Source organism: Tachypleus tridentatus, chromosome 4 (genome assembly GCF_004210375.1).
Source record: "Tachypleus tridentatus isolate NWPU-2018 chromosome 4, ASM421037v1, whole genome shotgun sequence".
NCBI lineage: Eukaryota > Metazoa > Arthropoda > Merostomata > Xiphosura > Limulidae > Tachypleus > Tachypleus tridentatus.
In genome coordinates, this window is record NC_134828.1 from 112,105,018 (window position 1) to 112,121,471 (window position 16,454).

Genomic DNA, 16,454 nt, shown 5'->3' on the forward strand with positions numbered 1-16,454 from the left:
ATTTTATCTTTCTGTGGAATTTCACAATTGTACTATATGCATCTTTAAGCTAAGCTATGGTTTTGGCAATAAAGTTTTTTTGCTTTACAAATACTTTAGTTGATATCATATCCATTCAGATGAAATCAAATCTTAGGAAGGATGTTGAGTATTGTTAAATATCAGATACTTCATGGCTGTTGCAAAGCCTGATTTAGAGTGATAACTTATAAACATTTATAAATTATTTTTAAATTGTTGTGCCTGAATAAGTAATGGCTATTTGTGTGTGATTTGTTACAGGAATTATCCAAGATCACCATGCCTGTGGTGTTCAACGAACCTCTTAGTTTTTTGCAACGGTTGACAGAGTATATGGAATATAGTGTTTTACTGAAGCGAGCAGATGAGTGTGATAACCCAGTGGACAGGATAGAAGTAAGCATCACAAACAGTTGACTTTTCATGTATGTTATAGCCACAAAATGATTCATCACCAAACTTAATACCCAAATATGGAATGTTTTTTGGTTTTTTGTGTGTGTGTGAAGTTTAAAATGTTCTTTGACTTTTGATGTACACCATTATGGTTATTATGAGTTTTCCTTGTAAAATGATCATTCTCTACATCTGAACTCCATGATATAACTATATGTCTTCAAATCTACATAATAACTACATAATAACATTGTTTTGTAAACAAGCCTTGTCAGATGCTTAATTAGTATGAAATAAACAGTCTGACTTGTATTCTTCATTGAACCCTATAACTTTAATATATACAACATGACTAAAATTGTTTGATTTCAAAGTGTAGTAATGTGAGTTGTTATTTTATCCTTTCATTGTATATAATTTTTATCAGATACTTTACTGTTTTACCTAAAACTGTGATATCAAAGCATATTGATTACTGATTGTCCTTAAGCTGAGATATTGGACTTTGAACATGTCTGGAAACTACTGTGTTAAGTTCTAGACAATTTAATCTACAAAAGTCTTATTTTTCTGTAATTCTATCTGTTCTTAATCTGTCACAGGATTTTTTTTTTGCCATTTTAATAGCTACTGACTCTAGATAGTCTGGTTGATAGTTCCTTTTTTTATTGGAAGATCTTATTTGTAGTTTTATTTCTATTTGCAGTTCTAGTCATTTTAATAATTGTGGTTCCTCCAGTTGCAGAAAAAGTAAAACTAATAGAAAAGTTACTCTGATTGAAAATGTTTCATAATTATTATTATATGTAGTAAATACTTATTCTCTTACTTAATTGCATTTTTCATTGACATAAAAACATTTTTTTTGAGTAAAATAATAACCATTTAGAACTGCAAGTATATTAGAAAGTGAACAAAACAGTAAAATTGTAAAATATTTTGTTTTCTGTATTGGAAACAGTCGAAACCAAAATTACCCACAAATTCAGTTGGTAGTTATTTGTAAAATGGTATCTTGGTCTAGCCATATCTCATTTTAACTGTTTTATTACCAGTGAGAACTGAGTTTAGATGTAATCACGTATCAGATTAACAACTTATTAGAGACAACCATGGCTTGATTATCCACAATCCAGTTTAACAGTTTTAATGCAGTATTCCTTTTGCTTGGCCCCTCAGTGTGGACTCCCTTTACAGAGAAGGTTTTGTTCTTTCAGTTTACCTCCTCTGAGATCTGAACATCCATCACCCACGTGTGCCATGCATGGCAACCTGTGAAGGGGAGGATCCTGGTGGTTGAGAGGTCCAACCCTAACATAGTACTTTGGCCTTGAATTCCTGTAGATGGGCAGCCTTGGGGTGTCCCTTCCCCCCAGGATCATTCAGCTGGTCCACTTAGGCTACGGTCAACCAAGTACTAGTGTTGGATGTTCTCATTGGATGCTGTAGGCATTGTATCTAAAATTGGTGTTTGGGTATTGTGCTACTTGAAACCTTGACATTGTTGGAGTGTCATTGTTTGGCACTGTAGTGCATCCCTTCATAAGGCTTCATGGTGTGTGAGGTCAGTGGGCACTGAAATATTATTTCTTTATTATTGATCCCCAAATAACAATTTAAATAAAATAGTGAAAAAATAGTCCATAGGTAAGCACCCATGTCTTGAAGATTTTGATCAACAATTTTCAACCTCTGTAACACCTGTACCTTATTTTTTTTATACTACATTCTCCTTCAGTCAAACTTCTAGGGCAAATAATTAGATGGACTCACTGGTTCTCCTAAGTCAGTCAAAAAGCTTTGCTCTGGTGACATTGGTGGAAATATCCTCTCCTAAACACAGTGAACTCCTCTTGCATTCGGAGGTGATTGGGGATGTACCCATTGAGGTTACTTCCCATGCTACTTTGAATTTGTCACAAGGGGTTATTGTTGAGATGGGTTTGAAGAACATCCCTGAGTCAGATCCTCACTGGTTTCTCCACTCGAGGTTTCCACAGTGAGGCATATCTCCACTTGCAAAGCTGGAATTATGATGCTGACAAATGTCCTCACTTTGGCATTTACATCACCACGTCCACCTGCCACCATCAAGGCAGGCTATCTTAATTGCAAGGTACAGCCATACATTCCAAACCCCTTTAGATGTTTCCAGTGTCAGCGGTTCAGTCACTTGAAGACGTCATGTCTTGGTTTCTTGACGTGTGCTCGTTGCAGTGGCAAGGATCATGATGCCTATAAGTGTGAAACAGACCCTCATTGCATGAATTGTAATGGCTCTCACCCATCCTCCTTTTGTTCTTGCTCTATGTGGTGGGAAGAAAAGGAGGTACAGCATTTGAAAACATTTCAAAACATTGCTTACTCTAAGGCTCGAAAGTTACTGTCCAGCACTTCACCTCAGATGTATACTGCTGCACTTCGTTACACTACTACAGTGGGAGTGCAGACAGATCTCTCCGTGCCTCTGAAAAAATCGTTCTCAAACTGTATGAAAAGTCTTTTGACCTTCATGGTCAAGAAAGTTAATGAATCAACATCAACACCCATCTCTGTTCTTACCATTCATTCTAGCAAATCCCAGATCCACTTCCTTTGGTTCTGGGTACAGTCATTTCCTTGGGTATATCTTCTTCTCTTGCTCCAATATGTAAAACAATTGTTCGTTCATGTCATGAGATGCTCCAACAACAGAGGCCTGCCCAATTAACTAAGAGCAGGATTCATGAATGTTGATAGCCCTCCCTCAAAAATAAAATGTTGAAAGTAGAAGGGCTCTCCACCCAATCTGCTTACACATAAATAAAAATGGCCACTTTGATACAATGGAACTCTCATGGTTTAGGTTCTTATCTGGATGACATCAAAACACTCATTGCTTCTTACCATCCTGTACATCTTTCTTTACAGGAAACATTTCTGAATTTTTCAATACAGTCACCTTTCGGCAGTTTTCTTTGTACATAAATGACAGGTTGTGTGATGGACGAATGCATGGAGAGGTGGCACTGTTGGTTGATCAGCATGTGTCCACCCTGTCTTTGCCACTAGACACACCCTTGGAGGCTGTAGCCATCCCTGTTTCCTTGGGTCATACCATCATCGTTTGTCTTCTCTACTTGTCTCTTGAAGAGACCTACGATCAATCAGACCTTGATATTTCCATTGAACATTTGCTGTCTCCCTTTTCAATCCTGGGGGATTTTAATGGACATAATCCCCTTTGGGGAGGTACAGATATTCATGGAAGGGATTTCTCTGTACAGCATATGCTCTCAGATCATAACCTTTCTCTTTTCACTACTGGTTTTCTTATTTTCATGCACCTAGTCAGTTTTTTACTGCTATTGATCTCTCAATTTGCTCCCCTTCCCTATTATCCCATTTTCATAGAGGGTTGACAGTGATCATTTTAAGAGAGACTGGCCATGGTTGATGCTGCCCCGACCCGTGTCCCAGTGGAAGCTGGATCAAGCCAATTGGTCCTCTTTCACTGCTCTCACAGAACTTGATCCTGCCATTGTCTGTAAGCCAACGATAGGCAACTGTGTGGCAGCAGTGACTGATTGTATTATACAGGCAGCTGCTCAATGTATTCCTAAAACCTGGAGATGTTTTCCATGATAGCCTCATCCATGATGGAATCTCACTTGCCACATGGCACAGGAGGTTAAAACATGGGCTTAGGATACCTTTTATAGGCATTCCACACTCTCGAGGCACATCGTTTCCAGCAGGCCTGTGGACATGCTCAACAGGTAAGCGTCAAGGCCAGAAGGAATCTTGGATTAAATTCACAACCAGCATCTTTTCTACCACCAGTTCCAAAATCATATGGGACACGATTCAAAAGGTCAATGGGCAGCATAATTCTGTCCCCCTTTCGATCTTGCTCTCTGGTGACCAGGAAGTAGCTATTGCTTGGAGCATTATTGATACTCTTGGTGAAAGCTTTGGCTGAGTATCCAGCATTTCTGCTTCATCTTCCACCTTCTTAACCATAAATACTCAGGCAGAGCAATCACCTCTTTCCTTTTGGGCTGATCATCTCTATGACTATTACTGCTTCTTTATATTGGTGGAACTCAAACTGGCCCTTCATCAGTCTGGCAATACATTGGTCGGACCTGATGATATACACTATGAGATGCTGCTCCATCTATCTCCTGCTTCTCTTACTATTCTTCTAATTGTTTTTAGCCAGATATGGCAGGAGAATCTTTTTCCTGATGCATGGTACTAGGCTATTGTCCAACCTTTTTCCAAGTCTGGAAAGGATCCCAAGATTCCTTCAAATTACTGTCCAATTGTTTTGATGAGCTATCTCTGTAAGATCATAGAGAGGATGGTTAATGCTTATCTTTGGTTCTTCAAATAAAACAGCCTCGTCTTGCCCACCCAGTGTGGGTTCTGATGACAGTGCTTCACTGTGAACCATCTGATTTGACTTGAACATCAATCAGAGCAGCCTTTCTCTAACAACAACATCTTGTATCAATATTCTTTGACCTTGAGAAGGTTTGTGATACTATGTGAAGGTCTGGCACTTTGTGAGACTTCCACTTATTCAGGTTAGGTGGAAATTTGCCCATTTTTATTAAAATTTTTTTAATAGACAGAGGATTTCAAGTTCATGTGGGTTCAACACTTTCCTGTTCTTTACTACAGGAACTTGGAGCTCTTCAGGTTTGTGTTTTGAATGTCACACTTTTCAGTATAAAGATTAATGCCATCACTGAACAACTCCATCTTACTGTTGCAAATGGGCTCTGTGTTGACAACTTCCATTATCTTATGTCAGTCGTTGAACATGAGGTTATTGAGCAGCAGCTACAAACTAACCTCAGATGTTTACTGAAATGGATCACAGCCAATACCTTAAACTTCTCTCTCTCTCTCTAAAACTGTTTGCATGCACTTTTGCTGCCAACAGGTTATTCACCCTGATCCTAAACTCTGTGTCAGTGAAGTTGTACTTCCTGTGGTTTCTGAGACAAAGTTCTTGGGGCTTATTTTTTACCATAAGCTGACAACAAGCAGCTATGAGTCAAGTGTAAAAGAGCACTGAACATCCTCCATGTCATCTCTTCCACCACTTGGGGAGTGGATTGATATTCTATGCTAAAGATATATCATGCTCTCATTCAATCAAAATTAGACAATGGGACTCTGGCTCTGCCAAGACCTCAGCCTTTAAGATGCTGGACCCTGTTCATTATCAGGAACATCAGCTCTGCACCAGGGCTTTATGCACTTCCCCATTCACAGCTTGTACACAGAGTCTCATGAACCTCTTATACATCTATACCTCCATTGTTTGCAACTGTCTTTACTGTATGCTTCAAAATTTCGATCCTCACCATAAGATTCCACCTGGGGATGTGATTTCCTTTCTCAGTGGGCCACGCTCTTTCAGAACAGACAATCTACCATTGTTGTCCTTGGTTTTCATATCCAGGTATAGTTGGATGAATTGGTTTTGTTCTTGGATAACATTGCTGTATCTACTGATCAGCCCATCCCATGGCTTATTACAGTCATCAAATGTGACCTTTCCTTAAATCGTCTGCAAATAGCGGGTACTTCCAATTGGAAGTACAGTCTTTTATTTACTGAACATCTTTTGAACCATCCCTCAATTCCCATTTATACAGATGGTTCGAAATCAGGTGACTCTGTGGGCTCTGCCATGGTTTGTTGTGGTTGTGCACAGAATCTCCTGTACAGTTTCTGTGTTCATTGCTCTACTGTATGCCATTTCTCTTGCCTTGGATCACATAAAAGCTAAGCAGTGCATGAATTTCACTGTTTATACTAACTTGCTTAGTTCTCTACTGGCCCTGGAATCACTTAATGTAGTTCTACCCTGTTCTTGTCAATGTTTAAAACTAACTGGCTCATTTCTCTTTAACATCTACTTTTATCCAATTCTTTTGAATACCAGACCACATTGGTATTAGCAGGAACAAGCTTGTCAACACTGCAGTCAAGTGTGTCTTTTCTGACACTACTGCTGCTGTACTTGGATTATAGTCTGGTATTTAAGGCTCAGCTCCATGCCAGTTGGAGATCCCATGTGAGATCCTACATGCTTATCTATGTTCTTCCAACTAAGCATGCATTTTATAAGCATAAGCCAATCCTCACACTCAATCTCATCTTTCTTCTGGAAGAACGTCAAAACCAATTACATGCATCTGTTGTTACTGAAATTTTGTATTAAAAAAATTAACTCTATTGTACTGATAAACATAATTGGATTAAACACACTGCCTATGATTTTGTCTTAATTTTTATATGTTATACAGTAATTATTTTATGTTGAATCTGAAAATATCCATTTTTTTTTCCATCAAATACAGAATTTTTGTATAATGTCATATGTACATTTACATTAGATATTTTTCATTTGCTATGCTTAAAATGTTGACAACCACTAGTTGTATATTTATTTAGACCAGTTGCAAGAACTCATGAAAAACACTCCTCTGGTATATAAATGGTTAACAGGCTGCATGACATGTTTCTAGATAGAATTTGTTTATATGTGCACATTGACATTTTTTTTTTAATATTATTTGTTTATTATTGTTTGTGGTCATATTGTTGTGAAGAAACAAAGGCAAAACAGTGCAGAAAATATGTCAAAAAATCTTTTATGTGTATTTTGAAATAAAACTTGGGGACAAAGACAAATGATGGGCTCTAGACAAAGTTTGCAACATTTTTGTTGAAAAGTTGGGACAATGAACTAAGGGTAAGAAAACGTTTTTGCCTTTTGGAATTCCAATGGCCTGGCAAGAGTCTGGATACCATGAAGATGATGCTATTTTTGTTCACATAATGTGCAGGGCTAAAACACTTGAAATAAAAAGAAATTTTTCATCCTAATCTTTAAGCTGCTATAAGACCTGTTGCTCATGGGTCTGACATACCTGTACCTACTCCACTGGGAGACTCTTGATAGTTTTATCTGATTCTGAAGTCAGTAGAAATAATGATAGGGATTGTCTTCAACCTGAAATCTGCAGTGAATCACAACTTTTCATACAAAGTGAACTCAAGGATTTGATGAGAGATTTGGGCCTTGCAAAGGATTCTTCAGAGATTTTGGGGTCTGGACTTTAGACTAAGAGCTTACTTTTCTGGGACATCATTTTACTGGTACTGGAATTGTGAAAAATAGTTCATACCATACTTTTGTAAGAAGGTTTTCTGGTTTGTTGCAACAATATTGCTGAATTAATACCAATGCTAGGAGCTGCAGTCTATGAACCAAGTGTGTGATGATTGTTCATTTATTTCTCTAATAAGAGTCTAAAAGGTGTCCTTCACAATGGTAATACATATGCATCTGTTTATATTGCTCATTTAGTTTACTTGAAGGAAACTCAAAGAAATCTCAAACTTTGTAATTAAGTCCAATAGAAATAACATGTTTGCATACTTTGTGGAGACTGAAAAGCCTTTGTATGTTTTTGGGTCATCAATCCAGTTATACAAAGTTTCCATATTTTTTGTGTGAATGGGACAGCAGAGCGTGAAATCAACATAGGATAAAGAAGTAGTGGCTATACAGAGTCAGTGTGATACCAGGATCAGAAAACATTGAACATGATAGTTTGATTGACAAAAAAAAAAGTCCTATTACTTCCTCTTCACACAAAACTGGGCTTGATGAAGCACTTTGTAGAGGTCTTCAACAAAGGTGGGGACTGTTTCAGGTATCCACATTGACAGTTACCAGCTCTTTTTAGAAGGGATTTTTGTGGGGCCTCAGATTAAGAAATTGACTTTGGATGAATAATTCAAAAGGATAATGAGAAAAGTTGAAAATATTGATGACTTTGCTGAAAATCTCAGTACCATCAGTGAAAACAAGAAAAGGGTTTCTTTGAGACATCAAGGAAGTGGAGAGGAGGTATTGGGAAAATAGAACATCAGCATGTTGGCTCATTACTGCTTGTCATTGAAACGAGATGCTCCATACACAGTACATAAAAAAAAAGACCACAACTAGTAGTTTTTAAGACTAAAAGACATGAATTTCACACAAAAATTCCAGATGAATGGTGATGCATATATATTTGACACCAATGTTTTCCTTTTCTTCAGTTTTTGTATATTTATTAACAAACCTAATAAAAAATATTCATTGTAGTAAACAAAATAATAATTTGATCTACATTTTTTCGTTCTCCATTTGTAAAAAAAAAACTTTACATGACAAAAAAATGAATATTTTCAACATGTGCATAACTGAATTGTGGATAATCCACTATTTAAACCAAAACAACTTTATAATGAAGTATAACTTTGCAGGTCTGTACTATCATCAATGAATTGTAGAAGGTTGTTCATAACTGTGGAAGGTGTTGTGTCTTTTGAGCACACTGACTGATATATTTTTGATTTGATTGTTTGTCATAGGAGGTAGTTGTTAACTATGCAAGGTATATACCGTTAAGTGGTATCATATTAAATTGCCTTTACTCATTAATTTACAGATGTAATTGCATTTTAAGCATGCATTAAAATCAAACATATATTATTGTGCTGTCCATAATGGTATTCTTCATTGACTGAAAATGCCTCTAACAAATTGGTTAAGCATTAAATCTTTGAAAAATATGAGTCGATTATGGACAGAAATGAAAACTCAATGAAAAATTAGAGAAATTAAAAGCCAAAAAATGTTTCACTAAGTTTTGAGTCAGAATACATTTGGTTGGTATCTTTTCGGGGTGTCAAGGGCTTACTTGCTACTTGTTACTGCTAAATTTATAAAGATGCAGGAAAAAGCAATGCACGTGATTGTGGACAAAAATTTTGCTAAGACTATAAATCATGAGTGGCATTCAAAATGTAAGCTAAAACATAAAATAAAATGCAGTTAGTTTAGAAAGTGACCTTATTATTTTGAAATAAAACATTATTCAATGAAATTGTAAAAAAAAGTTTTCTTAGGTTCAAAATAAAACATTTTCAAATTATAAAGAAGATGGTTATAATACTTCATACTGCAAGTATACACACTCCACATGCATGCAGTAGAAAACTTAACTCCTAAGTAAACAACAATTTTCCTATGTTAAAAACTGATTTCAGGTGGTGAATACATTTGATGCATTTTCGAAAACTTCTCCTTATATTGAGAGTGGCTTGATGCCTGCATTTCCATCATGATTTATTTAGTGTTTAAAAATGGTATCTTGACCTTTGATCTCTAATTAATGACCCTGCTAATTCAAAAAGAAGTTTCTTTACAGTATAAGTATATCAATTACCTTTAATATTATTTTCAATGGAGAAATGTATTATTTTTTTCACTTTATATTTTCATTTCATTTGTTTATTTTTGTTTACTTTTAATTAGTTGTGTTCTCTGATTTTTTTATTTACTCTGTTACTTATTTTGTAGTCAATTGTAGATCGTAGGCTGCTTTTGAATGTTTTATTTTTTATAATCTCTCATCTTTTGCTAATTGTTTTGTTTTGACCATTTCCTTTGTCTGTTCTGTTTCAATACACTGAAAATCACTGTCTCAGTTACATACCACTTCATATTTTACTATACACTTCCATGGTGGTAATTATATAAAGTTTCATATAGAGCATTTTAATAATTGTAATGTTTAGCACTTCCCTGTCATTGGGATTTGATTTCTTATGTTGTGATTTATCCTAATTTTAAACAGTATGTTGCTGCCTTTGCTGTGTCAGCTCTAGCTTCAAACTGGGAAAGACTTGGGAAACCTTTTAATCCTCTTCTTGGAGAAACATACGAACTGGTTAGGTGAGAAGTTTTTCTTTCTTGCTTGATGAGTAAAGACGAAAATTTTATCAACTGAATTAGTTGATGAATGCTTTAATGGATAATTTTTTACCTAAATTGATCTTCAGCTCATTTTTAGTTTTGATATTATAATAATTGGAACTTAAGTTCATATGATTCTAAAACTCAGCCATTTGTTTCAATTTCTCTTTTGAATAGTTTCATATTAATCTGAATTTTATCCAGTAATTGAGATGCGTCTACTTCTGAACATCTTCAGTGACTTTGTTATTAATCTGTTGTTCATAAGAGTTTAATAGCATGTGAATGATAAATTAAGTTTGTATGTTGCTAAACCTTCAACAGATGCATGATGTTTCTGAGAATTGTTTTAATGGATGTTGTGTTGAACAGTTCTTTAAGTTTGTTTTAATGAAATAATAAAAAAACTGAAAATAATTTAATTTTACATTCAGAAAGTTACCTGTAAACGTATTATTAGTTTGAACTGATGTATCATTAAAATACAGTATTTTTTATGAAGCAGAATTATTTTACTGTTAAGATTGAACTTTAATGCTTTGAGCCAATGTAAGAGCTAATTTTATTCAAAGTTTTGTATCATATAATTTTTTCCTTGTTTTGAGCTAGTTTTGTTCTGTAGAGAAGACCTTGGATTCAAGATTATCTGCGAACAAGTAAGCCACCATCCTCCCATTAGTGCCTTTTATGCTGACTCTCCACACTTTACGTTTTCTGGGTCTATTCATCCAAAACTGAAATTCTGGGAAAGTATGTAGAAATCAGACCTGAGGGAACACTTACAGTTGAGCTACTTGGTAAAAAAAACAAACTTAGTTATATGTTAAATTTATGAATTGTGATTTGCCTCTCAAAATTGACCTACCAGTGAGTTTGTTGGCTGTAAGGTACATTTTTAGCTCTGAATATTAGAATAACACGAGTTTATTGTTTTTTTTTCAGTGTATGTTATTTTTCAATATAATGTGCATTGAAGGTAGACAATATATATGCTCTGTAAGTTCTGGTATGCAGGCATATCATGCATTTTCTGCCTTCATATTTTAAGATAGAATTTTAAAATATCTATCAGTTAATCAGGTGTTTTTGCAATTTTTAAATAATATGGGCAAGAAAGTTGTTAAGCTTCTTTGCTTTTGTTATCCATTCTGTGTCATTCCTGTGAGATGTTTGTCTTTCATATATAATATCTTCTATTTTATTTATTTGTATATTTGTTCACTTTGTCTTTTTTTATATATTATTAGACATGATGAGAACTGCATGAAAAGTAATCTTCTAATATGGTTTTACCTCTTCTGTCACAAAGCTGTCTTGATCTTTTTCTGCCTTCTCAGCATTGCTAAAAAAATGTTCATGATCAGCACACCAGTCTATATACCCCATCAATTTTGCACCATTTCTGAACATGTACATACCATTTGACTACTGCACTACTTATGTTGACACAGCTATTCCCACTCTTCCCACTCAATATTCACTCTTCTTGATTGGTGCAGCATTGTTTAGATGTACATTTTTTTTGTATCTGGCTACCATTTATGAATGTGCTCCTTTGACGTTTCAGTTTCGTTTTTCAATAGTTTTATTATACTATGTTTGTATTCAATTGTTTCAACAATTGATTTGCATTATTTTTTATTACAGAATTAAAAGATATCTTAATATGAATTTGTAATTGACAATGGAAATTTTATGTTGCAGTAAAAATGCTACTGGTACAACTTCCCAGGAATTGAGTTCTCCTTTATCTGCAGAAGAGGTACAGGCCTTAATTCACAGAGAGCTAGTTTCATGTGTTCAGCTGGCAATTTCCTTATCTTTTCAGTGTGACAATGTTTTTGAGGAACAATACAATCAATAAGAAGACAATTTGAACTCTGTTTTCTAGCACCTTTATTTTGGTCTGTCACACTCCACACCTCTTCAGGAGTTTCCATCTTCCACCAGTTTCTATGCCACCACATCATTCTCTTTAGTGGAGAATTGTTTTATTCTCCTTTTTTTCTATTGCTTCCAGTTATCCCATGGGATCTGTGGTAAGTTTTTCAACATGTGCACTTCACATGTGATTGATATACCCATGGTAGGCATGGCTCAGATGTCCTTTGTGTGGCATTACCTTTATTTATGCATGGGAGAAGTATTTAACGTCATTAATGCTTGAACTTCAGTAAGTTAAATATTTGTGTATTTTGTCATCAGAGTTACTTTAGATGATTTGTAAGTTTGATATTGATTATTATTTTGTTTTTTAGGTAAATTTAATCTTTTGTGTGTTTGTTAATATTACATACTTTGTAGATTCAGCAAATTTTATGGGTTTTTTAGCTTGTTATAATAAATACTTTGATTGGATATGTTTAGATGGGTGTGCAAGTTACTTATCACTACTAATATATAATGTTCTATTTGTGTAATTTTTTCCATCCATTAACTGTGTGCCTTATCCTAATTTTCCTCAGTGTAGGAGTTAGTTGTGTTCTTTGTTCTCTAGGTTAATTTAAAGGCATTGCAAGTTAGATATTGCTTAGTAATGTGTTTTTTGGTACTTTTCACAAGTTTTCATGTTTGTTATTAATAACCTACTTTGTGGATCAGATAAATTTTGATGTTTTGTACATTTTATAAGTGTTTTATTAACTAGGTATGTTTTGATAGTTTTTCTTTACATTTCATCACTACTAGTAATTTACAGTTCATTGTTCTATCTGAATATGTTTTTTACATATAAGTGTGTTTTATCCTAACTTTTGTCATTGTAGGATTGAAGGTTTATTTGCTTTGTTACATTCTGATGTGTTTGTTTCTTTCCCATAGAGCTGAATTTAAGTTTGGTTTATTTTCATGTTTATTATTGTAGTTACCTCATTTTTTCCTCATAGTCTACAGTTAAGAGTTCTTTTCCACAGTGCACACTTCATCGATAGTCATTTATTGCTTTAAGACAAATTTTCCAGTTCAGGGCACTACTGTTCAGACTAACCTCAGCTCCTTTAAGTTTTTTGTTGAAGGTATAAACTTTTGCCTGACATCTTTGCTATACAAGTCTTGCATTCTTCCTTCTGTAGATGATTGGTTGCTTTTTGCTTTCTCCATTCAAAGTCTAGAAATCACACCTCACTTCCCTACAGGAAGCAGCATAGGTGGAATTCTTTATAAGAATGAGAAAATCTGTTCTTACCCCTTCTTAGTGCCATATTTATTTGGGGGTGGATTCTTCTTTTCAAATTCATTCAGGCCCATTCTTCTCCTTTTTGAGCTTCAGGCAACTAGTTGACATATTTCTCCTCTCACATTTCTTACAGCTCAAGATGTTTTACTTCTTTCAAGATCTGGGCTTCCTTAATAGCTTTCATTCTCATGGATTGGACTGATATGCATTCCTTTGGTAGACACTCTTAGATCAGTAGAATTTATCCTTGGATTCATAGCTTGGTAATTAGACAGAGACCAGACCACAGCAGTGGTGCTGTTGTTACCACCTCATCTGGATTTACATCTGTTTCATAGACTTGTCCTTAGAGGGTTGGGGTTCTTACTTCAACTCTTGGTAATTTCCAGCCTTTGGTTGATCAAGGAGTCTTCTCTCCATATCACCTTTCTCAAGCCTTTGGCAGTTTGTTGAGCTTTTTTTCTTCTTCTGTGAGGGTGAGGGCAGTTATTGTACATTCTTGTATCACAGAGCAAGAGGGTACCATTTCTAAGTCTCTGTTCTTTCAGATCCTTAATCTCCTTTATGGGGACCAAAGTCACCAAATTGAAGTCTTAGATTGCCTTTTTCCTGTCTCTCTGAATATGGTGGATTGATTACCCTTTCCCAACAAGATTCTCCTCACAGAGTGGTCCCTCAGCCCCAGGATTTTAGGTGGGCATGTTCAGAGCTATGGATACTTTTTATATGCCATTACCACCCACTAGAATGCCCAAATGTCTTCCCTTTTAGCCATAGGGAGTGTCACAATTTACTAGTCAAACTCACTATTCATTGGTAAAAGAGTAGCTAAAAAGTTGGTGCTGGGTGATGATTACTTGTTGCCTTCTCTTTTGTCTTTCACTGCCAAATTAAGGACAGCTAGCACAGATAGCCCTCATGTAGGTTTGAGCTAAATTGAGAACCAACCAACTTAGACTGCCTGTGAAGGTTGTTTACTTTCTATCAGTTCTCCAATATCAAATATGGTTGGCTTCTTTATCCAGTTCACTCCTTACAGTGGTGTTATGTGACATGTCCTACCTACTTTTTGGGTTGAAGTTCTCAACTTTCATTCCCTGGAAATCTTTTCCTGTAATCTAACCTCCTTATTATTAATTAGTTGGGTTTGCCAACTCGTTAGGCTGAGGTATTCAGACTTATCTATGGAAGGTCACTGTTTCCACAACACTTCTTCTCATCCTGTTTGCAATTCACCATATCTTTGGGTTCTTGCCTTTGCATCCATAGGAGAAAATCATTCAGACTGGAATATGAACTGCTACCAAGTACTTTTTGCTCGTTATATATATATATATTTACCTTACTAATGCTGAGAATAAATTTTGGAATCTTGTCTGTCCAGTTGAGGTTCTGAATGTACATACATAATTATATTTATATTTTACTATGGATTGCACCTTTCAGAACTCATGCACATTGTTCTTTTTCCAGTGTTATATTAATTTCCTACTTCAAGAGCAAAGAGCATATCTGTTTCAAAAGTAGTGCAATAACCCATAAGTGTGCTTCATTTTCATCTTGGAGAACATTTTATTCTGAGAAGTTGCATTCTGTATGGTTTCAACATTATGTATCTACACTGGTCCCTCCACATTTTTAGTGTGGAATTCTAGCTTTGTGTAAGAGGAGGTAAAACATTATCAGAAGTTAACATTTTTTTAATACTGAATAGGTACTTTTCTCTTCCCACCCTTCTTCCCCATTCCCAGTGTTGTATTAGGGTCTGCTAGTTCTCAAAAATTAAGATTAAGCAGGAATAATAGAAGGAGCTAGCTGCATCAATATGGCACAGTACCATTGGTGGAGAGCAGTCATATGATATTTACATGTTTAAAAAATGGTGTAAAAAAGTTATTTGTTGGTGTGTGTTTCCTTAAGAAACTGAAAAGTGGGTTTAAGAGTAGACCAACTTCAATAAAAATACTTATTTTTGTCAGGGTTTATCAATTTTTGGTGAGTGCCATTATATACTTTTATGTTAATAACCATGAAAACTCTTTACATAATTTTCTCAGTATTTATGTGTTTGGTTTTGTGTTAATAAATATAAGGAAAATCATATATTTGTGTGAATGAAAAAGTAGTTCAATGGTTTATTATACAGTTATGATGTTGACCTCATTAGAAAAGATATCACTTAATATTATCCATTTCAACATTGATTTTAACTTGTGGAAATAGTTTAGAGAAAGAAAATGATGGTCATAATTACTGTGTGGAACTTATATCAAACAAGGAATGTAAGTTTATTAATCCCTATGTAAGCACATAGGGGTGGGGGTCAAAGTGTGCATTCCATAACTTTCTATAGAGTGCCAGTCAATAGGGTGTTAAGCACTCACTGTCAGGGTTCCCAACTACTTGGATGGCACTAGATTGCTGATTTAGTGACAGTTTATGGCAGAAGAGAGTGAATGCCAGATAAATACACAGTATACCTAAAAAAAATTAATATATGCATTTCAGAGGTTATACCATAACTTTTCAACATTTAAACCTAAAAGACATCTTCAATTCACAGATATCTTGAGTATAAATACTTTTGAAACAAACATTTTGTATGTGCACATTTTGGTAAAAGCTTGCCATAATTAAGAATTATAGTCAATGTTCTTTCTCAAATATGGGATTGAATCAATCCTGTGTGCTTTTGATTAATGTTTTCATAATTAATGATACAATTATCAGTATGGTCAAGACCCTTTATTCTTGAACAAATCGTTAGGGCCTTTTATAAAGGTATGACTCAGTAGTGTTTGCTTTCACAAGATTAATATTTGTTATGTTGTTTTCATAATAAAATGGTGTGTTGCAGTAATTAATGAATATTTAACTTTTTTCTACAAGGTAAGTCAATTTTTTACTGTTTTTATCAAGACTTAAAATAAGCATATTAGTTGATAGTTTACTTATATCAATTAATTTTTAACAGTTATTTGAGCATGTCATATCATTTGAAAATAAATAATTCTTGTTATTGTAAGTGTATTTCTGAGGAGTAAA

The 16,454-nt window shown here is 34.9% G+C and overlaps 1 protein-coding gene across 1 annotated transcript in view; it reads left to right on the forward strand.

Annotated features, from left to right (window-relative positions):
• The window catches only part of LOC143248197 (oxysterol-binding protein-related protein 2-like), a 15,862-nt gene extending 4,831 nt beyond the window's left edge, over window positions 1–11,031 (forward strand). Inside the window, exons 2-4 of the mRNA XM_076496630.1 lie at window positions 283–417; window positions 10,116–10,213; window positions 10,857–11,031. Of these exons, the coding sequence (XP_076352745.1) occupies window positions 283–417; window positions 10,116–10,213; window positions 10,857–10,992 (369 nt within the window). The 3' untranslated portion in view covers window positions 10,993–11,031. The remainder of the gene's footprint in view (window positions 1–282; window positions 418–10,115; window positions 10,214–10,856) is intronic.
• Window positions 11,032–16,454: the final 5,423 nt, after the last annotated feature.